General features: G+C 40.0%; 1 protein-coding gene across 1 annotated transcript in view; it reads right to left on the reverse strand.

Moving 5' to 3' along the window:
* The window catches only part of LOC149463734 (cadherin-9-like), a 332,295-nt gene that overhangs the window by 96,770 nt on the left and 209,726 nt on the right, over positions 1-25,799 (reverse strand). Inside the window, exons 4-5 of the mRNA XM_089674842.1 lie at positions 21,067-21,186; positions 18,881-19,048 (exon numbers count right to left, since the gene is read on the reverse strand). Of these exons, the coding sequence (XP_089530968.1) occupies positions 18,881-19,048; positions 21,067-21,186 (288 nt within the window). The remainder of the gene's footprint in view (positions 1-18,880; positions 19,049-21,066; positions 21,187-25,799) is intronic.

Genomic DNA, 25,799 nt, shown 5'->3' on the forward strand with positions numbered 1-25,799 from the left:
CACCTGCCTCCTCCATTCATAGAATTAATATTATTTTTTCTCAGAACGCAAAGTGTTCTATGATTGGAGGAGGTGGATCCTGTCATTGCTATCCTCTATTTACAGAACACCTTGCATTCTGGCAAAGCATAATGTTCTAAGTTCTATAGGTGGAGAAAGCAAGCAGAAGGGTCAGGCAAGTGGAGTAAATTTTGACCTTTCACAGCAGCAAGCCAGATATGGGACTCACTTGATTGGAGGTAAGGCATGTCCCTGAGGCAGCAAAGCTGCTACAACAACAACGACTAAACTTCACCTTTAATTTTTGCAACAGCATTGTTACATCTATCTAGTTTCCAGTTTTTGCAGCAGTGTTCTGTAGCAACATTGTTTCTGCTTTTAAGTGCCCCAATCATTTGTTGTTGACATTACCCTTTCACGCTGTAGTTTTGTTTCATAATGGCTAGAAAGGTTTATATGTCAGAGGTGGATTTGGCTATTCTTACTGAGATGGACTTCAATAATGAGCTAGAAAGTATGTCATCAGGGTTAGATTATGTCACCTTAGAATCTATGAGTGGTTTGTCTTCTAAGGAATTACAGCCTATTTTTGTTAGGCAAAGAAATCCTTTTGCTGACCAAAATAAAAGTAGGGAAGATGTAGTTGTAAATATAAAGGTTGATTCTGTATCAGGATAAAAGGATGCTGGTTATAAAGAATCTAAACATCATTTACTTATTTTCTAAATATTATATTGCTCAAAACTTCCTGGCTTATAAATCAAGAGCTAGAAATTTCCACCCCCACTAATGTTCATAAAGTTAAAGATATCATGGGGCCTAATATCAGCAATGGAAATTGTAACAATTCTACCCTTCATTATAATGGGATATTCACACTGTACTAGCTGTCTTGTTTTATTTATTTATTTTCTGACACTGTGTCAAGAAATTGCCAAGAGCTATTATTTTTCTGCAATGCTGCATTGCTAGCCTGGACATAAAAGGCAAATTTAGACCCCCTAGCAGACAACTTCCCTAATCATGTTGTAGGAGTGTTCATTCTTTTCCACACAAATTGGTTGATGAATCAATATTGTTCTTTAAAGAACCTATTATTTTCATTTATATCATTTAAAGAAACATGCCTACTACAAAATCAAATTACAGGTTACAGTATATGATTTTTTTAAATATTTTATAAGAAGGAATGAAGTTGTTTTGCTGCAACCTTGGTTTTGGGGTATGTGGATAAGCCAGTCTCTGAACTATAAAAGGGGGCCTATTGAAGCTATTGTGTCAGAGTGTTGCAAGCTAGTATAGGGAGAGAATAAAGAGGACTTACAGTATAGGGTCAGTTTGCAATATGGGCTTTACCTCTGTGAAATGGAATGGTGTGTTCCTTTTTAACACCTATTCATGTTCACAGTTATTTATTTAACCCCAAAGTCTTTATTAGGACTACTGTCCGAGTCAGCAAAAAAGTTTTGCTGTCTTTTCTTGTCTTGTCTTATCTTTTTTGTCTTATATCAATTGGAGGATGACGAGTGTTTGTATAAATGTATTTTTCCACAGCAACAAGTCCAACAGTTCTTTTCCAGAAAGAGATTTAATGGGCTCAGCAACAATCCATAAGACAGAGGTACAAACAAAGCAGATGACAGGGTACTTTCATCTAATCATCAGACACCTTCAGAGGACCCAATTTCTCCTGACACAACTTAACCAAAAGATCCTTCCCTAATATACACATTCTCCAAATTCACAAACATGACAAGCACTCTGGCCACTATGCAGGTAATGCATTTTGGCCTTGGACAACTGCAGCCAATCAAAGTTGTCCAGATATTTCCTAAACTACATTCTTTTGCTAATAATTAGATAAACAAGTTACCCTTTGAAATGTATAATTAGATAAACAGGCTATTCCCCAAATACCAAGGTGACCTTGCATACAATTAACACAGTTAAAGAGTTCTTTTGATATGCAAAGTGGTCTTGTCACTGGCCTGTCCAAGAATGAACAGTATTATTCCAGGTACTTTATTAATATATATATATATATATTTTTTTTTTTATTTATATACACATTTATTACACACAATATACTACATATTCCCCCACTTGGATTAGTTCTATCTAGAACTGATCCACAAACATCAATACAAGATAATAAACATATACTATAATCTTGTCCTTACAATTGTGGCTTTTAGATTGTAGTTGATTTTAGGTCTGCAATTACTTTTAGCCTCTAAACTGTAAAGTACATACAGTATAAGAATCCTGGGGGCACATTGTGTCCTTAGACCACCCATGGCCAATGGCAGGGCTGCATGTGAGAAGAAAAACTCCAATACAGTCCAAAAGTAAGGTAAGAACCCACTGATGATTGGTATACAGCAGAGACCTGCAACTCTACCACAGCACAATCATCCACTTCTGACTAAAGAGATTGTATAGTTTTGGGGCTCCTTTCTCTTTTTCAACCCTTGACAAAGGGGAAAGAGCCCCCCAATGCATTGCCTCGCAATCCCTTTACCCATAAGTGGGTAGTGGCTTGACAAGGCTCAACTATGGGGAGAAGCCAACTGGTTGGTCATTTGTCATACTTATTTAGACTGTGTTGGAGTTCTATTTCCCAGAGCTACTGAGTGATCTTTTTAAGTTTATCCACACTGACCGTGTGTTTACTGTAGTATAAAATATAGACTAATTTGATTAAACTAACTTAATTGGCCCATGCTGCCTGTTCCCCAACAGAATGGTATTGGATCTGGCACAATCAGCTGCCAGCATGCAAATTTTGTTCTTTGCAGTCTTAAAGATCAATTAAAACATTAGGCGGTTTTCTAGATCAAATGCATTTTAGTTTCCTGTTCCTATGACATGTGGCTACAGCTGCTGAGTGATCTGTTCACATTTATCCCCACAACTGTAACCTACAATGTAAACTAGCTTAATTGCACTTTATTTGGCCCCTACTGCCTGATCTCTGCACACGGGTCATGAATTTGGCAGACAGCTGTCAGTATGGGAATTTTGTGCTTTTGACCTTGTACTGGAGAAACAGGGCATAGGCAGGTGTATTCCTACAATAATTAAAAATAACAAAAAAGCAGTGTAGAAACTGGCCAATAGATGGAATAACAACATCTCAGAGAAAGCCTTTATGATCAGAGTAACAAAGTGTGATCAAAGTATGACATTTCTAACTATAACTAATCATAAAAATGTCCCCTCCCCCTTCTCCTACCTATCCTGCTTGCCCTGTACAAAAAATGATCTGTGTATTAGCATTTGTTTTCTATTTGGTTCGGTCACATGATTCAGCAGCTCCAGCTCACCAGTATAAAGCAAGCAGGGGCGGACTGACCATATGGAAACTCGGGCACTGCCCGAGGGCCCGGGGTCAGTAGGGAGCCCCATGAGATGCCCCTGGTACCTTTTTCATAGGCTTTTTTGAGTTTGGGCAAGGACACAGGGGCCCCATGATCCCCTATTGCCCAGGGGCCCCATGAGTTGTCAGTCCGCCCCTGAAAGCAAGTGTAAAGTGTAAGCGCTTGACAATAGCTGTTAATTCCCAGAGCTGTGACGTCACCCATAGACTACCATGACACTCTGTCCTCTCTCCTGCAACAGCCACTCTCTGATACAGGGTAACAGGAGCTTCTGGATAACCTGACTGGATTGGATTTAAAAAAGGAAAGTCTGCAGATCTTTTTTACACAGGTTATGTAGCACAGGTAGGAGGGGGAGGGAATGTTTTTAAGAATAGTTACTGTATACTTAGCCTTAACTTCCACGTTAAGTACACAGGCCATACAACACCACACCTTAACCAATAGCCTACAGGACACTTATACCCCCTTCGTGCCCACGCCAATTTCCAGCTTTCAGCGCTGTTGCACTTTGAATGACATTTGCGCAGTCATGCAACACTGTACCCATATGAAATTTTTAAAAAATTTTTGAGACAGATAGAGCTTTATTTTGTTGGTTTTATATCACCTCTGGGTTTTTTATTTTTTGCTAAACAAACCAAAAACAACTGAAAATTTTGGGAAAAAAAAGTTTTTTCTTAGTTTCTGTTCTAAAATTTTGTAAATAAGTGATTTTTCTCCTTCGCTGATGTGTGCTAATGAGGCTGCAGTGATGGGCACTGATAGGCTGCACTGATGGGCACTGATAAGCGGCACTGATGGGGAGGCACTGTAGGTGGCACTGATGGGCATTGACAGGCATCACTGATGGGCACTGAAAGGCAGCACTCAATTATGGCACTGATATGCGGCACTGACTGGCACTGATAGGCAGCACTGACTGACACTGTTAGGCGGCACTGATAGGTGGCACTGATAGGCGGCACTGACTGGCACTGATAGGCGGCACTGCCTGGCACTGTTAGGTGGCACTGATAGGCAGCACTGATGGGCAGCACTGATGCACACTGATAGGCGGCTCTGACTGGCACTGATAGGCTGCACTGACTGGCACTGATAGGTGGCACTGATTTGCAGCACTGAAAGGTGGCACTGACTGGTATTGATAGGTGGCACTGACTGGCACTGATAGGTGGCACTAGAAGGCAGCTCAGATGGGCACTGATATGTGGCATTGATCTGCACTGGTAGGCACTGATATGTGGCATTGATATAGCACTGATGGACACTGGCAGGTGGCATTGATGAGCACTGACAGCTGGCAATGATGGACACTGACATATGGCACTGATGGGACTACACTGGTCATCAGTGCCCTGATCCCCAGTGTAGATGTCCCTTCTGATGAATGCCGATTACCGGCTCTCCTCTCCTCACGAGCTGTCAGCGTGACAGCTCCTGAGGATAGAAATGCAGATAACCGGCATTTCCTTATTTACATGCGATCAGCTGTGATTGGACACAGCTGATCACATGACAGAGCCGACATCTTCGGCTCTTTTCGTTGATTGATGATCCACTGTGTCCGAGGGACACAGCGCACCACCGATCGCCGTGCTGCGCGTCCCCAGAGATGCGCACGCGCGGTTAGAGTGGGGGGATGTCATTTGACATCCTCCCAAAACGAGAGAACTGCCTTGCACCCGCCATTTCCTTATATGACGGGCGGGAGGCAGTTAAAGACCAAGGATGCTCCACCACTGAGTGAAGATTAGAACAAAAAGGAGGACACATAAGGGGAGATTTACTAAAAAGGGTCCACTCAAAATCTGATGCAGCCGTGCATAGTAACCAATCAGCTTCTAGGTTTTATTGTCAAAGCCTAATTGAACAAGCTGAAGTTAGAATCTATTTGGTTACTATGCACAGCTGACCAGATTCTGTGTGCACCCGTTTTAGTAAATCTTCCCCATAGACCATAGCAGAGCACATGTAGGAACCCTGGGAGAAGAAAATATCATCACCTGCCAGGAGAATTGTGTATCCAACTGTGAACAATAATATGTGCATGTGCATAGCCCAGTTCATTCACCCACATACAGAGTAAGAGCTATGCGTGGGACAATACGTATATGCTAATGCACATGCACACATGCATTAGCATGGATGAACATACACAGTGGACACTGATGTTTTGGTGCCTAGTGGCCTATCTAAAGCTGTACAGGAATTCAGAAGATTGCTGAATGGTTGTCAGCTTTTTTGACCTGTGACCACATGTTATATTTGTATCTGTGTTTGTCTTGACTCTGCTTGATCCTGATATTCTATGATTGACCCTGGCTTGTGACCCAATCTTGTCCTGCCTGCTGATTCAGGACCTGTTCTGCATATCTGATAGTGACCTTGTGCTGGCCTCAAATTCCCCATTTTGCATCTCTGCCACTTGGTTGTTGCCAACTCCTGCCTGCCCAACTACGCTTCAAGATCCTGCATCTTCAAGTCCCTAGATTACTTTCTGCAAGCATCCTAGTCCTGTGCTACTCAAAGCATCTTCTAGCCAAGATATTCTTCAGGCACCCATGCTAATATGTGCCCTGTTATACCTTTATACAGGAGGTGTAAGGCAAGTCTTATCAACTCAAACTCTACCAGGTATGTAACATTCAGGGGCGGACTGACCATTTGGAAACTCGGGCACTGCCCGAGGGCCCGGGGTCAGTAGGGGGCCCCATAAGATGCCCCTGGTACCTTTTTCATAGGCTTTTTTGAGTTTGGGCAAGGACACAGGGGCCCCATGATCCCCTATTGCCCGGGGGCCCCATGAGTTGTCAGTCCGCCCCTGGTAACATTTCACCTCCATGACCAGCAGAAGGGCTGCGTGTGAGTTAGAGAACACCAACACCATCTCCACAGGTAAGGAAAAGTAGTACCCATCCTTGAATCATCATTGACCTTTAACCCTTTCATTGGCAGGCCCTGTGTTCCACTTTTAAACACAGCTGGCCAGACCATTTTTGCAATTTTGCTATTGCCTCTATTTTTACTTTACAGCTTTCAGAATTTGTAAAAACTCCCAAACCATATATTTTCTGAAAGCACATGACCAGTAGAAAAAGAAGAAGGTGCTACTGATTTTTAAGACTGCGATATTTGCACAAATGTTTATCAAAGCAATATTTTTGCTGAAAATACACTAAAATCATCATTAGCAGAAACAAACAGAAAATTTCACAAAATTCCTGCTATATATATATATAAGGATAACTTGTATTGAGTTAATAAATAACAAATATTTGTCAATTTTAAAATACAACCTTTTTGCAAAATGGTGAAAATCGAATATACGTAGTAATGTAAATAACTAAACCTCTGAAGGTTTCCATTTTCAATTACAGATTTTAGAATTTGTAAAAGACCCCAAAAATCATATATTTCTGATTTTAAAGGCCCCACGATAGTTGTGCAAATGTTTATCAAAACAATATTTTCAATGAAAATGCACTAAAATCATTATTAGCAGATAGAAACACAGCAAATTTTACAAAATTCCTGATACTGCTAAATTCTTACTAAGTATAAAAGTTTAATCTATATTGAGGCAATAATGAACAAATATTTGTCAATTTTAAATTGCGCCTTTTTTGTGAAATGGCAAAAAACGAACTTATGCAAAGATTTCTCTAAAATCTGGAGGTTTTTATTTTCACTTACAGCTTTCAGAGTTTATAAAAGACCCCTCAAACCAACATTTTCTGAAAGCACATGACCAGTAGAATAAAAATATGGTGCTACTGATTTTTTTAGGCACCACAATAGTTGCGCAAATGTTTATCTAATCACTATTTTCACAAAAACACCCACTAAAATCATTATTTGCACATGAAACCTCAACATAACTTACAAAATCCCTGCTAAATTCCTACCAAGTCCTCTTTCAATGGGGGTGTATAAAGTGTATGTCCATGGAGGGCTGTGTTTACCCACACAGAGATGCACAGGTGTTCTTTGCATCCCTGTGCAGACAGTCCTGTTCATGTCATCTGGGATGCAGCAGCTGCAAGGACAGATTTGACATCCATGCAGGTGTAGGCACATGGCCCTAAATGCAGACAGTGTGAGTTCAGGGACATACACCCACATGGATGTTAAGTTGAGAGCAGTGGCTGTCTTGATGCAGCCACTGAGTCTCAATTGACATCAATGGGACTGCCTGCAGTGTGATGCATGGAACACCTGTGCATCCCTGTGCAGCTAAGCATGGCCTCTCTGTTGTACGCCCCACGTGAACGAGGCCTTTGGCCTTGTTTAGACTTGCAGTTGGAGGTGGCAAAAATGCAAGGTTGAGCTTCATTTTTGCTGCCCCCCCCCCTCCCCCCTTAAGTTGCAATAGGCAGTGGACACGGTGATGATGCCATCATGCTTCATAAGCAAGAAAGATTTAGACGCATGTCTAAATCTACTCTGTGTTTTTTATTTCTGTTTTTTTTTTTTTTTAAATTAACCCCTTGACGCTGACGTCACACCAATATGCGGCCTCACAGAACTGGGCTTTTTTCCGTGGGGCTGCGTATTTGCGTACCTGTCTTTGTGCTATATATATATATATATATATATATATATATAAAAAATTTTTTTTTTTTTTAATGGCATCTCAGTCTTAGTCCATAGGGTTAAATATTGAGTTGGCCCACCCTTTGCAGCTATAACAGCTTCAACTCTTCTGGGAAGACTGTCCACGAGGTTTAGAAGTGTGTCTATGGGAATGTTTTCCAGAAGCGCATTTGTGAGGTCAGGCACTGATGTCAGGCAAGCAGACCTGTCTCACAGTCTCTGCACTAATTCATACAGGTGTTCTAACAGTTTGAGGGCAGGACTGTCAAGTTCCTCCACCCCAAACACACTCATCCATGTCTTTATGGACCTCTATTTGTGCACTGGTGTGCAGTCATGTTGGAACAGGAAGTGGCCATCCCCAAACTGTTCCTACAAAGTTGGGAGCATGAAATTGTCCAAAATGTCTTGGTATGCTGACACCTTAAGAGTTCTCATCACTGGAACTAAGGAGCCAAGCCCAACCCCTGAAAAACAACCCTACACCATAATCCCCCTACACCAAACTTTACACTTGGCAAAATGCAGACAGGCAAGTATCGTTCTCCTGGCAATGTCCATTGAATTGCCAGACAGAGAAGAGTGATTTGTCACTCCAGAGAACACATCTCTACTGTTCTAGAGTCCAGTGGCAGCGTGCTTTACACCACTGAATCAGACGCTTTGCTTTGCACTTGGCGATGTAAGGATTCGATGCAGCTGCTTGGCCATGGAAACCCATTCCATGAAGCTCTCTACGCACTGTTGTTGTGTTAATCTGAAGGCCACTCAAAGTTTGGAGGTCTTTAGCTATTGACTGTGCAGACAGTTGGTGACTTCTCCGCACTGTACACTTCAGCATGCGCTGACCCCTCCTCTGTCATTTTATGTGGCCTATCACTTTGTGGCTGAGTTGCTGTTGTTCCCAATTGCTTCCACTTTGTTATAATACCACTAACAGTTGACCATGGAATATGTAGTAGCAAGGAAATTTCACAGATGGACTTATTGCATTGGTGGCAACATATCACGGTACCACGCTTGAATTTACTGATCTTCTGAGGGCAACCCATTCTTTCAAATATGTTTGTAGAAGCAGTCTGCATGCCTAGGTGCTTGATTTTATACACCTGTGGCCATGAAAGTGATTGGAACACCGGAATCCAATGATTTAGAGGGGTGTGCCAATACTTGTGGAATCACCACTAATCAGCACCACCAGTGACTGCTAACTAAGTGATAGGCTCCATTTTCCAAAAACCACCACCATTTACAGCTGTTGCTATCCTAGGGTCTATTCACATCATGTGGCGGTGCATTAAATGTTTGCACATAAACAAGTGTGGTATCGCTTGTTAATGATGATTGTATTACATCAGCCTGATCATTTGAATTGGCTTCCCAGAAAAAAAACTGCATGCATTAGCACAGCACACCACAATACACTTATTTTGAAAGGGTACTTAGCTAACCACTGCCACCATGCCAAACTGCCAACTGTATTGCTGCAAAAGAAGTATCTGCATTTCTAAGCATTAAAAATCATATTTAATTTTTAAGGGAAAGCAACCATTATTTCTAATTGCCAATTCTGCTGCTGTGCTTTACAATCTCCCCCACCCAAGAAAAAAAATGCATCCTATTCCCAAGCTCTGAAATATTCCTCAAGAGAATTTCCAGAATTTCACAGGCTAATGCAATCTCACCCCACACACATGCAGAAAGTCCTTCAAATTTCAAGCCCTTTGACCCCCAGAGAGAAGCACGTCTGCAGTAGTAAAGAGCATTCAACAGTATCAAAAGTTGAAAACAGAAAAAAAAAGATTTCTAGTTAAGAGTTCATTTAATAAGAGCAGTTTCAGCGGAGAAGAGTCAATTTCAAGACAATCAAGAAGGGAGTTAGTAGAGAAATAGTGTGCTATATAAATGTATCTTTCTTGTCATTGGATGAGAATGGGAGAAATCAGAATGGACAGTAGATGAAAGGGGATCCAAAGATGCTTTAATTATATAACTGAATGATTAAAGAAAATGTAAACCTAATCGATGAAATATCATATAAAATAATACACATTTTCAGTGCTCCTATCCCTAGTCCTACAAGTGCAGCTTATACTTGTCATGCAATGAAAAGAAACCAAAAATAATACAGCACTAGCCTCTTTAATATCTATACTCACACTTTTATTATATATATATATCATATGAGTTATCCAGCATCAATAATATTGTGAAATAATAGAACAATAGCAATAATATGTGCATAAAAACAATAGTGACTGTGGCTGAATGGTTAGCATTTCCACCTGGCAGTACTAGGGTCGCTGGTTCGAATCCCAACCATGGCACCACCTGCCTGGAGTTTGCATGTTCTGCCTGTGCCTGCGTGGGTTTCCTCCGCGTACTCTGGTTTCCTCCCACATGCCAAAGACATGCTGGTAGGTTAATTGGCTCCTGTCTAAAATTGCCCTAGTATGTGTATGAATGTAAGTTAGGGACCTTAGATTGTACACCCCTTGAGGGTTAGGGACTGATGTAAATGTACAATATATATATAAAGTGCTATGTAAATTGACAGTGCTATATAAGTACCTGTAATAATAGTGATCAGAAGTACAATATATATTCCCCAAATTTCCAATGTTGTACCTGTGATATTAACAAACTATATATCCTTTCAGTGTAATAGCAGATAAGCTCAAACACATAAATACATTTACCACATCTCTAGTGACAGTTCTATTCACATACTGTATGCTTTATATCACAATGAGTTTCTGTCCATCAATATCCTAAAAGAAAATATTCCTCTTTCTGTGGAGAGAATAAACTGCCCTGTTCCCAATACACCCTTGGTGTTCTGTTTTGCTCGCAATAGACAGTATCTCACAATCTGTGTTGAACCATACAGTATAGTGCATGTCAGGTCAATTAAAGCATTACCCAAATAGAGGTTAATTGATATCAGCATGAGTTACCATCCTCTTAAAAATTTCCAAGCGTGGCTACTCATAATAATAAAATATAAAGACATCCCTAGTGCTTCTCTTCGAAAATGACTTTATTGAAGCTTCAAGTAGAATCCCAGATTTAGAGAACATATAAACCCAGCATTTCATATTCCTGATATGCACCTGCTGTGCCATGTACTTGTATGGAAAAGTCTCCTATTCTCTTTGTATTGCCTCCTTTGTGTGAAATCCCTGGTGTTCTGACAGCCCCCCTACTTGCCAATGACAAATTGACCACACTAGGCAGGAGAGCACAGCATGGTCAGTTTTCTAGCTGTGCTGAAAGCTAATCCAATGATCAGGCTTATGATGACATGCCCCCCCCCCCAGTCATTTACTGGGAAGATCAGTGTGCTGCTGTTTCTCCTGCCATCAGATTGCTGCTGTTTCTCTCATTATACAGCTGAAAACAGAATATGTAATCACTTACATAAAAGGGGAAAAATGGTATTTATAATGTTTTTATTTTACTATACACAAATGTTTTGCCATTTATTTCTATTTGAAAATGAAGTGGTTGTTTTACAAGGTGAGGATTTACAATCACTTTAATTTCACAGTTAATTTGGGCCAAGCTGACCCAAGCAAGCTGTTTCCATTACTGAATGATGTGGCTGCTGTGTGTACTGTAATATACTATATTGTTGCAGCATTAGCTACATCTGTCATTCAGAAATAGCCTTTCATTTTTATCAATGAAAACAATGCTTCTTCTAATTGGTCAGTCTCCATATGGTGGATGTCTCTACATTGGCCAACCAGAGGAAGCTTTGAATTCTTTGGTAAAAATAAAAGACTACTTCTGAATGGCAGACAATCCCTTAGCCTGACTCTTGGGGCATTCACTTGTGCTGGTCTTGGAGCATAGAGCCACTTACGGTATGCAGCTAGGGATACTACATCAATTACGGCACATACAGCAGCCACATCACTCTGTAGTGGAAATAGTTTGTTTGGATAAACTGTTACCCAGATAAACTGTTTAACATAAAATTAAATCTGGTGTTCTACGTTAAGAAATCCACTTACATTAAAATGTGCACTCTGATCATGCACTAGAACTCTTGTTATGCAAGGCAATGTAAATAATGTACTTCCAATGAATATCTCGGTGCATGAACTTCCTCCTTCTATGGATCTCTGCCCAGTGTACTTGTGTCACCTCAGCTCCTCCTTATGTGTCATGTCCATACAACTTCATCAGGGGTGGAGAGCAGGCAATGCAAAGAGTCCTTTTAAACTATGTTTGTTTCATTTTTGCACAGGCTTGTTATATATACACACTCACTGACGACGTTGCTACACCTTACTAGTACTGGGTTGGGCACCCTTTTGCCTTCAGAACTGTCTTAATTCCTAGATTGTAAGCTCTAACGAGCAGGGCCCTCTGTTTCCTCTTGTACCAAATTGTATTGTAACTGTAATGTCTACCTTCATATTGTAAAGTGCTGTACAAACTGTTTGTGCTATATAAATGCTATATAATAATATTAATATAATAATAATTATTCATGGCATAGATTCAACAAGGTGTTGGAAACATTCCTCAGAGATTTTGGTTCATATTGACATGAATGCATTACGCAGTTGCTGCAGATTTGTTGGCTGCACATTCACAATGTAAATCTCTTCCACCACATCGAGATTGAGATCTGGTGACTGTGGATGCCATTGGAGTACAGTAAACTCATTGTCATGTGCAATAAACCAGTTTGAGATGATTTGAGCTTTGTGACATGGTGCATTATCCTGCTGAAAGTAGCCATCAGAAGATGGGTACACTGAAGTCATAACGGGATGGACATGGTCAGCAACAATACTCAGGTAGGCCATGGCATTTAAACATTGCTCAGTTGGTGCTAAGGGGCCCAAAGTATTCCCAGGAAATATATCCCACACCATTACACCACAACCACACGCCTGAATCATTGATACAAGGCAGGATGGATCCATTCTTTTTTACATTGTTTATGCCAAATTCTGACCCTACCATCTGAATGTCACAGCTGAAATTGAGACTCATTAGACCAGACGTTTTTCCAATCTTCTATTGTCCAATTTTGGTGAGCTTGTGCGATATATAGCCTCTGTTTCCTGTTCTTAGCTGACAGGAGTGGAACTCAGTGTGGTCTTCTGCTGCTGTAGCCCATCTGCTTCAAGGTTCGATATGTTGTGCATTCAGAGATGATATTCTTCATACCTTGGTTGTAACGAGTGGTTAAGAGTAACTGCTGCCTTTCTATCATCTCAAACCAGTCTACCCATTCCCCTCTGACATGAAAAAAGGCATTTTCATCCACATAACTGCTGCTCACTGGATATTTTCTCTTTTTTTAACCATATTCTGTAAACCCTAGAGATGGTTGTGTGTGAAAATCCCAGTAGATCAGCAGTTTTTCATGTACTCAGACCAGCCAGTCTGGCACCAACAACCATGCCACATGCAAAGTCACTTAAATACCCTTTTCAATTGAACGAGTGTACCTAATAATGTGGCTGGTAAGTGTGTGTGTATATATATATGCACTGTATGAAAATCCAAAGGATCATCTCAAGGAAGTGTCACGTCTCCGACAGGAGAACACAGCATCACAGATTCAGTGCCTTAGCATCTGAGTATGGAGAGACACGAGGCATCATGCTTCCTAACCAGGCTTATCTGAGAAAAGGAAAAGCAGCCTTAATGATCTGCCCAGTGAAAAAAATCAGATCCAAAGGGACAATCTAGAAGGTGTTCCAGGTACTAAGCAGGAGGGAAGGGGTCTATACACAGGGCAAACATGCTCAAAAGAATTCACATAGGAAAAAGAGCCAACTACCAGGTTGGAATCTTAAATGAGGCATCTGCATACCGTCATTAAGCTGCCTCGAGGACTGAGGAAAATAAAAAGAGGAGGGGGTTGAAGAAAAAAAGAAATATACCACTCATTTGGCTCATAATAGTAAGCATGTTTTTCAGTGGGGAGGCCCCTCAATCCATACAAATTAATAAAGTAAATCAATCAGACAGAACAAACCAAATGTCTATTTACTTTAAAGTACAAACATCACACAAATAGAGACATAAATCCAACTGTACTATCATCATATTGAGGGGTTATAGAATACATATACCATTAAAGAAAAGCAGCCTATCACAGAGCATTGTAGTGGGAAACAGAGAACACACTATATCACGGGGCTGATAGCAAAAGAGTTTACACTCGAAGAGCAGGTCATCCATTTCCTAGCCCAGGCCACATACCTTATACACCAAAGTAATATAAAACAGCACAATCTGACAGAGATCAGCGTAAAAAACACAAGGTATAATGTAAAGTGAACCTGCAGCTACTGCCATACCCCTGTAGGGGTAATGAAGGGGAGAGGAGGCGTAATAAGAGAAGCAATTATAACGGTTCTGGATATCACATCAAATGCCATTCACAGGATAATGGCACATCAGATATCCAGTCTATCATTCCGACGAGCTCCTGGGCTTCTAGAGTCGTCATCTCAATGATGTGGGTGACTAGGAGTGAAGATAGGGTGAGATTGCCGTCTGTGGTGCCTTTGAGATTTTGGTGTGTTGCTGTTGGTGACCAGCATCCAAAGATCATTTGAGTAGAAAGTGCTCTATCATTCTGGGAGTTCTATTAGGGGTAAATCCAAAGTCTCACAGAAGGGTTGCAGAAGCTCAGAAACATGTAGAAAAGCTGTACGGCTGTGTGTCATGGATAAGAGGCAGAAAGGGAAGCGCCACATATATGTGATCAATCTTGACCACAATAATTCAAGAAGGGGCCAAAGAGCATGGCAGTTCTCTATCGGTATAGGTGATAGGTCCTGAAAAAGCTTTATCTCTGTGCCATTAAAGAGTATTTGATCCTTATCTCTTAATCCTTAATCTTCAAGGTGCCTGTGAATCTCTATGAGAGACACACTCCAACCCATTTTCCCCATGAAGATAGTTTTACATCATACAGGAGCTCTCAGACTAAGTGGTCATCTTAGACCAGAGCCAAACCACGACCCCCACTATGTTTGAGGTTAAATGCCCAGGTGCTCACCCACAAAGAAATCTATACAAATCCAAAACTGGTATAGAGGCACTCTTGAGAAAGATGGACTGAGCTTCATTGATATGTCAACAACAAAAATGCTGCTGTTTTGATCTCAACTGCAAGACTTATGAGTGCCTCTATATCAGTTTGGGAAAGAGTAAAAACAGTATTGTGTTAGAAAAAATAGTAAGTGTTTACGACATATAGGGTTGATTTGCTAAAACTGAAGAGTGCAGCTCTGCATAGAAACCAATCAGCTTCCAGTTATTTGTCAAAGTTTAGTTGAACAAGCTGGACTTGTTGAGAAGCTGATTGGCCATTATGCACAGCTGCACCAGATTTTGCACTCTCCAGTTTTAGTAAATCAACCCCATAGGCCTTTGTAACTATATATAATCCAGTTCGGGTTTAAATACACCTTTTAATGAGAAATCAATATAGTAAGGACAGAAGAATTGTCTGGGATTCAAAGAAAAACCCACAAGCAACCTCAAAAGAAAAACAGGCTGCTCTGGAAAAAGATGGTGTGGTTGTTTTTAAGAAGTACAATACGGTGATACTTGAACAAAAATGAGCTGTTTGGTCGAGGTGCCAGAAAGAAGCTTTTACTGCACCAATGCCACAAAAAATCCCAGTTACAATATGCCTGACAACACCTTGACATGCCTAACCAGGCCTTTTTGTGTCATTGATGCAGTAAAGGCTTCTTTCTGGCACATCAACCATGCAGCTCATTTTTGTTGAAGTGTCATTATATTGTGCTCCTTCAAATCAACGACACTGTCTTTTTCCAGAGCAGCCTGTATTTTTCTTGTGGTTACCTATGGGTTTCCCTTTGTATCCCGAACAATTCTTCTGGCAGTTGTGGCTGCAATCTTTCTTGGTCTACCTGTCCTTGGCTTGGTATCAAGAGATCCCTGAACTTTCCACTTCTTAATAGGTGATTTAACAGTACTGATTGGCATATTCAAGGCTTTGGACACCTTTTTATGTCCTTTTCCATCTTTATAAAGCTTCATTACCTTGTTACGCAGGACATTTGACAGTTTTTTTCTGATCCCCATGGCTCAGTATCTAGCCTAGTCAGTGCTTCCACGTAAGAGCTAACAAACTCATTGACTCTTTATACACTGACACTAATTGCAATTTAAAAAGCAACAGATGTGGGACATTAACCTCTAATTGGCATTTTAACCCGTGTGTGTCACCTTGTGTGTCTGTACCAAGGTCAAACATTCCAGGGTATGGAAACTTTTGATCATGGCCATTTGGGTTATTTCTGTTACAGTGGGGCAAAAAAGTATTTAGTCAGCCACCAATTGTGCAAGTTCTCCCACTTAAAAAGATGAGAGAGGCCTGTAATTGGCATCATAGGTAGACGTCAACTATGAGAGACAAAATTAGAAAAAAAATCCAGACAATCACATTGGCTGATTTGAAAAGAATTTATTTGCAAATTATGGTGGAAAATAAGTATTTGGTCACCTACAAACAAGCAAGATTTCTGGCCCTCACAGACCTGCACCTTCTTCTTTAAGAGGCTCTTTTGTCCTGCTCTCATTACCTATATCAATGGCACCTGTTTGAACTTGTTATCAGTATAAAAGACACCTGTCCACAACCTCAAACAGTCACATTCCAAACTCCACTATGGTGAAGACCAAAGAGCTGTCGAAGGACACCAGAAACAAAATTGTAGACCTGCACCAGGCTGGGAAGACTGAATCTGCAATTGACAAGCAGCTTGGTGTGAACAAATCAACTGTGGGAGCAATAATTAGAAAATGGAAGACATATAAGACCACTGATAATCTCCCTCGATCTGGGGCTCCACGTAAGATCTCACCCCGTGGGGTCAAAATGATCACAAGAACGGTGAGCAAAAATCCCAGGACCACACGGGGGGACCTAGTGAATGACCTGCAGAGAGCTGGGACCAACATAACAAAGGCTACCATCAGTAACACACTACGCTGCCAGAGACTCAGATCCTGCAGTGCCAGACGTGTCCCCCTGCTTAAGCCAGTACATGTCCGAGCCCATCTGAAGTTTGCTAGAGAGCATTTGGATGATCCAGAAGAGGATTGGGAGAATGTCATATGGTCAGATGAAACCAAAATAGAACTGCTTGGTAGAAACACAACTCGTCGTGTTTGGAGGAGAGAGAATGCTGAGTTGCATCCAAAAACACCATACCTACTGTGAAGCATGGGGGTGGCAACATCATGCTTTGGGGCTGTTTCTCCGCAAAGGGACCAGGACGACTGATCCATGTACGGGACAGCATGAATGGGGCCATGTATAGTGAGATTTTGAGTGCAAACCTCCTTCAATCAGCAAGGGCATCGAAGATAAAACGTGGCTGGGTCTTCCAAAATGACAATGATCCCAAACATACCACCTGGGCAACGAAGGAGTGGCTTCGTAAGAAGCATTTCAAGGTCCTGGAGTGGCCTAGCCAGTCTCCAGATCTCAACCCCATAGAAAACCTTTGGAGGAAGTTGAAAGTCCGTGTTGCCCAGCGACAGCCCCAAAACATCACTGCTCTAGAGGAGATCTGCATGGAGGAATGGGCCAACATACCGGCAACAGTGTGTGCCAAGCTTGTGAAGACTTACAGGAAACGTTTGACCTCTGTCATTGCCAACAAAGGATATATAACAAAGTACTGAGATGAACTTTTGAGATTGACCAAATACTGATTTTCCACCATAATTTGCAAATAAATTCTTTCCAAATCAGCCAATGTGATTGTCTGGATTTTTTTTCTCATTTTGTCTCTCACAGTTGAGGTCTACCTCTAATGTCAATTACAGCCCTCTCTCATCTTTTTAAGTGGGAGAACTTGCACAATTGGTGGCTGACTAAATACTTTTTTGCCCCACTGTATCATTATGATTTAAAAAGGAGCAAAACAACTATTTGATAATAAATGGCTTCATATGATCATTATCCTTAAATAAAAGAGCATTTTTTGGCATGATCAGTCATATTTTCAATATCAATGACAAAATTTCACAATTTCTGCCAGGGTATGTAAACTTTTGAGCTCAACTGTACATATAAACTCAGCCCTTTCAAGTCGATTGAGTTGCTCTGCAACTGCAAGGAAGTTGCAGCACATTTGTTCCACTGAAAATTAGCATTCCTTGACACAATGAATGTTTGTGTATTCAGAGGTGTAAAGTAGGGGAGAGGGGTTGGGAATTGGAGACATATTTCCCAGCAGGGAGGATGAGAGATGAAGAAAGCAAAATGTCTGTTAGACTTTTGTTTAGAAAAGGCAGGAGGAAAAGAACATATTTTAATTATAACTTTGCTGCAATACCAAGTGGCTCAAATGATGAAATGTCTATTACTATCTATTTACCAGTGATAATAACAAGTATAAAACAAGCACAAAAAAGCAAAAGCTGACTGTATATTAGCTGGTAGCACAAAATGATATCTGATGCAAATTTCATTGCTTCCCCCACTTTATGTTACTTTTAAAGACTACTGCCATTTCCCATATCTTGAAATGTCTCTCATTATAAAGAATTGAAACGTAGTTTGTGTTGTCATGAATAAAATATGATATTAATAATCCTATTTCTGCCTGCAAACATTAAGTAAAATACAGCTTGTAAAGGTCTGTGTTGCAAAAAAAAAATGGATGGTTTTAATTTTGTTTTACTATTTTGCAATAAACGGAAGCAGCAAAAAAAAAATTCTATTAAAACAGGCTACTGCTTTCCTTTATCTAGCATAAAGCTATAAGCAGGCTCTGCAGCAGCTCAGTATTTATGAAAGCGCATCACAGATGGTATCTGTTAAATTACCAAATTTAAACAGGGTTTTAAACACAGCACAAGTATTAAATGAATCTTACTCTGTGGGAATCTAGGCGGATTGTCATTGACATCAGTCAGTGTGATGTTCACCGTGGTGGTCCCAGATAATCCTCCCATCTGGCCGCCCATATCTTTGGCCTGAATAACCACTTGGTAATGTTCCCTGTTCTCCCTGCTCATGTCTGGTAAAGCAGTTTTGATTATGCCTGCAAAACCAGGGGAAAAACACTGTTTCAAAATATTTTCACATGAAATACGCCACAGATGTAAAATCTTTGTCAGCAAATGCACACTGGAGATAACGTCTACATTTTTACAAACACAACACCATACCACTAAACAGGTGCTACAACATTTAATAATCAAATTGTTTAACTGTACAAAGGATTAACCCTTTGAGGACCAAGGGACGTATTTGTCCCATGTTTTTAATTGCGTGTATCATCTGATTAAGAACTTAAAACTCTTTTTTTTTTTTGGTTTGAGTCAAAATATTAGTTCTTATCAACAAACAACAAATGGATCTAGCTTTTTGCTAATTGTTTCATGAAATGGCTTAGTTACAGCAACTGAAGTGTACGAAGTTTAAAAACAAAAAAAATTGATTCTTTTGGTGTTCCAAAATCTTACGGTCCTCAAAGGGTTAACCAATTTAAAGTAAAAAATACTAAACAACTTTTTTTCATTCGTTGCATAAAAACACATGATAATTATCTCTTCATTATTCCCTTGTGCATTATAATTTTATTAACAGATATTTACAAAGCATATTGCAAAATTTACTGAAAAATATTAACACCGTTTGTTGGGTATTTTTTTTATATATTTATACTCTTTGTTTAAGGCAGATCTGTATAGGTGATACTACATCTAGGATGCTTTTGTTGGTTGGCCTATCTAAGCAAGAATAACATTTTTCTTACATAAGAGACTAATATGGTAAAAAGGATTTTTAAACAGGTACGACTCATATAAAGCAAAAATGATTATACTGAATGCATTACACTGCACTACAGGATTGCACTGCTTCTTACTAAAGCAGTAAGGAATGTCATTTTAGTTAGTTAATAAGGTAGAGCTGTGTTCACCTTGAATCCTTAACGTGGTTGTAAACCTCAAATGTGTTATATGAACAAAGCTTATCCCTCTATAGTGTGTGCTTTTCTCAATTAAGAGTACTAAGCGTCATTTCTGTCTGCTGCTTCATTCCTCTGCTATCAGCATTAATCACTTCTGAAAAGTTTTCCTGACACCAAGAGAAAAATGGTGACAGGGGAGGGACCTCCAGCAAATTGAAAGCCTCATCTCTGTTCTTGTGTGCTGTGTGAAGGGGGGTAGGCATGCAGGGGCGGACTGACCATTTGGAAACTCGGGCACTGCCCAAGGGCCCGGGGTCAGTAGGGGGCCCCATGAGATGCCCCTGGTACCTTTTTCATAGGCTTTTTTGAGTTTGGGCAAGGACACAGGGGCCCCATGATCCCCTATTGTCCGGGGGCCCCATGAGTTGTCAGTCCGCCCCTGGCGGCGTGTCTCCTTCCTCCAAACAGCTCTCAGAGCTCCCCCCATTGAGCTCTGTAGAGTAGTTTCAGCTCTTCTCCCCCTTTTTTTCTGAAATTTCAGACAAGCTTTAAAAATTTTGGACTTTGAACAGATACCAGAGAAGAGAAGACTGCAGATTGGCAGGGCAGGTATAATTCATGTAGAAGGATTTGTTTTATCTCTGTGTATTATCTAAGGCCAGTCATTTCACTGAGTATATGTAAGGGTTTACAACCACTTTAATCACGTAAAAGGAAAAAAAAACTAGAAAATGTGCTTGTACATTGTTGGATTAGTGACATTAATGAAGTGAGTGTTCATTTTTTTTTAATTAACCATTTAATGTAGAAATCCTGCCTCTCCGTAAATGACTGTAGAGTACCACTGGCAAGCCAACATATAACAGGGCAGTAAGGTGTCAGTCTAGATTGGCATGAGATTTGAGAGTTTCAAATGAAAAGCTTTACATTTTTACATTAATATGATGCAGTGGTACAGAACAGTGGAATGCTGTGTGTTATTTTTTCTTTACACATGAACAGTCTGCATAAAACTGATAATCCAGCAGTTTGGGCATTTTTTTTATATCACTAGCACATATATATATATATATATATATATATATATATATATATATATATATAAAATTCTTAGCTGTGTGTCTGTGTATATAAAATATTCTTACCTGTGTCAGGATCAACTGAGAAATATGGCTGTCCCTGAATAATGCTGTACACAATTTTCGCACTATTGCCATAGGAGGGATCATCAGCATCTATGGCAGTCACCTGAATCACAGATGTACCTGGAAAACATACACAGGCAATAGGGCACAGTTAGAGGCTTTACAATAGATATTAACAAAAGTAAAACTAATGGCATGAGAAAGCACACAACCTATAGTGTGTACATATTGATAAAAGATACAATAATCAAATATTTTTCCATCAGCACTACTTGCAAGCAATATTAAATATTTAATGAAATCTAAAGTTCCCCTACTACAAGCACATGACTAGTGCACCCGAGATAGGTTCATCCAGACCCCACTACACCACCATTACCCTTCCATACCAATCCCCTTTACTTACTATACTTACAGAAAACACAACACCAATTTTGGAGTAAAATGGCCAGCACGGCCTTTTATTAACAAATCAAGTTTAAACACATCAACCATTCCTTATAACAGAAAACATAAAGAGTTGTCGTTGGTCTTTGAAGGCACCCCAAAATGATCCAAAATGCACCTGCGGACAACCATATTCCACTAGGCCTCCAGCCGCAACCAACCAGCTCGGAGACAACCATACCGTCCACAGGGCAGCACCACCACCTTCCAGTTAAACCTCGGTTAACTGGAATGTTCCCGGGCACACCATACCAACGATGGGTCCCACACCATTTTGTACCTCCAAGATAAGAACTGCCTCCAAAGACCAACCACCGCCCAGGAACCAAAATAACCCCCCCCCCAGGAGGAACACAACACTCACCAAACAGGGAGGGCGGGAGGGAAGCTCTCTCTCCCACGTCCAGCTCCCAACTGACGCCCCTCCCCAGAACACCCCACCCTAAAGTGCAGGAGACCCCACCTACACTCTCCTCTACCAACCAGATCCCCCAGCTATCCTTTACCAACCCTAATACAATCATTAACCCTCTCACGTCTTCCTTCCCACTCTGGGCCTAGTCATGCCTGCCCTGCGCTAATTCTTTTCTTCTTTTATCGCTGCGGGCATTTCTGACTACCAAATATTTAACGTGTGGAACATGTAACATGTTCCCAATGCTGCAGCTGCAGCTTCTGCCACCCCACCCCCTGTGACAGAAGTATAGGGAAAAGTTCCCTGTATTAGCTGTAACTTTTTAAAAACATAGTTCTGTGAATGAATGGATTTAGTTCTCAGTGAACATTGATGAACATGGTGCTGTGGTAGTTAATTGAATCTTCCTTTCAGTATAGCTGCTTGCCCATACATCCTGTATGGGGAAGCCAATATACTGACAGATCTGCAGGAGACCTGCATGACACTAGTGATCTGCTGATCACTGGTGCAATGCTTTACAGGCTTCTGCAACCAAAAATAATGAATGCACATTTTTCTTACCTGCAAAACCATGTGCATTTATTATTTTTTAGTGTTTAGTTATCCTTTAACTGATAACTCCACGCAAAAGGATAACGGGCCTTGCATATTTTCATTTTATCGACTGGAATATTTACCATGCAGTGATATGGTTATGATGGGTGACAAAATACTCTAAATTGCCTCTATAATTATGCATCACTAAGAGCTTTGGAAGTGCAAAATATTATAACACTTGATGAGTGAAAAACTTAAAGTACATCATACACAGTTTTTGCCTGGGGTAGAACATTTCTGGCTGAGAGCTTTAATTGGCATATCTAGAAACTTTAATTGCAGTTCTTGAAGAAGCAACTAAATTACTAGTAGATAAACTTAAGTATGTACACTTCGCAGGAAAGTTCATTTCAACCAGGGGAAGCCTTAGGCTTATATGGACCACATACCAACACAAAGGCAACCTAAAAGAGTGCTGACATATATGATACATGATATATGCTATGGGTGCTAAATGCTGAATGTCCTACAACCACCAGATTCTAATGAGAAAGTTGGTATCTGTTTGTCCGAGTCTGATCAGTAACTGGCTAAAAAACTTAAAACTCTTACTTAGCCCATTTATTAAACTGTCAATTTAAAATGCAAATCTACAAAAACATGATTATGAATGCAAAATATATGGACCCTAGCATGATAATCAAATATTTAAGTTCTACAAAACAAAATCTGAGTGATAATTTCTGTTTTACAACCAAATTCTTTTTCTCTGTGACTATCCTCATTGTCAGCCTTCATTTATTTATTTCACTTTTTCTAATTTTTACTTCTGTCTATTTCTTTCCCTTGGATTAGCAGAGACATTCTAATAAGCTGATAGTGTGGACTAATTTAGGGATTTTAAGACAATTGAGTTTACTGCATTATCATAATGTTAAAATCCCCTAAATGACCCAGAACTATAATGCCTGTAACTTGTGATGGTTCTATTTCTTCAACTTATAAGCGGATAATTAGTTTACTACTGCATCTCTTTTTCAATAAACGTTTTTATCAGCCATGTACTCTTTTAATATTGGATTCTTATTTTATTCAAATACAGTTATGATGGACTTGTTGGTCTGTAAGTTAAATTGACATTTATTTATATGAGGACAGAACGCTTTTAGTTTAGCATGTAAATTAATATTTTGCTTCCAGTCAAAGATGAAAGTTGAATTCAGCCACTTGGTAAAAAGTGAAAGCACACTATGAATTATGTCCAACTAGGTTTATGACATCTCCTGGACTTTGCTCTATTATTTACATTTGACAGGTTTATTGTTCTTCTGGAGAGACATTCCAGGAACTGAGGGAGAGAAGCATGCAGAGCAGCTATGCCCAACCCTCCCCTATACTGCCCATTCACAGAAGCCTTTACATTTTGTGAATGTGTTCACATAATACAAAGGCTTATGTGATTGGAAAGGAGGACAGTAAGGGTGGGCATAGCAGCTGCAGAGACTCTACTGTTTCAGGATCAGTGTCTGGTGATAATTGCCTTCCAGGAGTACTAAAACCTGTCAGATATAAATATTAGAGATAAGTCCAGGAGATGTCATGCATCTCCTTGGACTTAACTCATAGGAGTTTATTTACTAAAGCTGGAGAATGCTAAATTAGGTGCAGAAACCAAATAGCTTCCAGATTTTATTGCCAAATCTTAACTGAACAAGCTGAGGTTGGAAGCTGATTGGCTACCATGCACAGCTTCACCAGATTCTGAGTGAACCAGCTTTAGTAAATCTCCCCCATAATGTGCCTTCACTTTTACAAAGGAGTTGAATACCTGAAATTTAGCTTGAAATATTCTATTGATACTGATATTTGTTCTTTGTGTTATCCAATTGAATTCTTAAAATAGATACAGTAATTACTCTAGTTTTAAGCTTTTAGCTTCTATTGATATTAGTCTCTTTAGGATGTTTTGTCCAAAGTGCAGTTGGAAAGTCAATGATAGATAATATTATGATACAAAGATGTTCAAAATTATCTGACCTGCTTGATGTACAGTAAAATTCTCTAATTTTGATATTAAAATGCCTGTGTTTTTTCTCATTGGACTTTATGAGAGGTTGCTAAATAAAAGTATCCAAAAGTTTTAGATGCCAACACAAGGGATTGTCAAGTAAATTAAATTATCTGTCTACCCAAAACTAATATTTCAGTTTCTTTATAGAGATTATTTACTTTTTCCTTTATCTCTCAGGGATTCCAGCTGTGCTGATTTTGCAAAGTACTGACTTTGCACATCTCATGTGGCCATTATGGGGGTTCACACTCTTTCTCACAAATATTTTCTTTGATGTGCACTATAAATTAGATAAAACATAATGAAGAGTGGAAAAAACACCAATAAGGGCAACACTGAGAAGGCAGCAAATTTTGGGATGTTACATTTGCTGGCTTTCAGGCTGCATTCACACCTGAGCATTTTGTAGCTTGAAGCTGCAAAACACTCTTATGTATGGGATTTTGAGTCCCATAGAATAGAACTGGTGCACACATAAATGCACATAAATCTTGCTAAAGTATTCAATACAGTTCCCCATAAATGCTTAATTGACAAATTGAGGTCTGATGGAATGGATGACAGTGTATGCACCTGGATTGAAAACTGAGTACAGGAGTACATCCAAAGGGTGGTGATATATAGTGTATATTCTGAATGGTCTGGAATTGTAAGTGGGGTACCCCAAGTCTCTGTCCTGGGACCAATTCTGTTTACTTTATCCATAAATGATATGAAGGTTGGTATAATAAGTTCAATCTCAGTGTTTACTGATGATACAATGCTAAGCAGGGTAATAACTGCACAGTACGATATAGTGGGATACCACATGGCAAACAAGGTTTAATGATGAAAAATATAAAGTAATGCACTTCAGGGCTAAAAATATGAATGCAAGTTACTTGCTAGGGGAGATGCCATGGCGGGAATCTAGGATGGCAAAGGATCTGAGAGTCCTAGTAGATCACAAGTTCAGCAATAGCTTTCAGTGTCAAGATGCAGCAAGCAAGGCTGACAGACTATTAGCATGCATTAAAACATGTTTTCACTCAGGAGATAAGACTATAATTCTACTACTTTACAAAGCTCTGGTTTGACCACATTTTGAGTATGCCACCCAGTTCTGGTCACCAGTCCTCAGGAAGGATGTTTTGGAATTGGAGAGAGTCCACAGAAGGGCAACAAAGCTAAGCTGGAGGACCTCAGTTACAAGGATGACTACAAACATTAAACTTATTCTCTCGGGAGAAAAGATGTTTAAGAGGAGATATGATAGAGACA

This window comes from Staurois parvus, unplaced genomic scaffold (genome assembly GCF_062004578.1).
Source record: "Staurois parvus isolate SC_StPar_1 unplaced genomic scaffold, SC_StPar_1.0 ptg000153l, whole genome shotgun sequence".
Taxonomy (NCBI): domain Eukaryota; kingdom Metazoa; phylum Chordata; class Amphibia; order Anura; family Ranidae; genus Staurois; species Staurois parvus.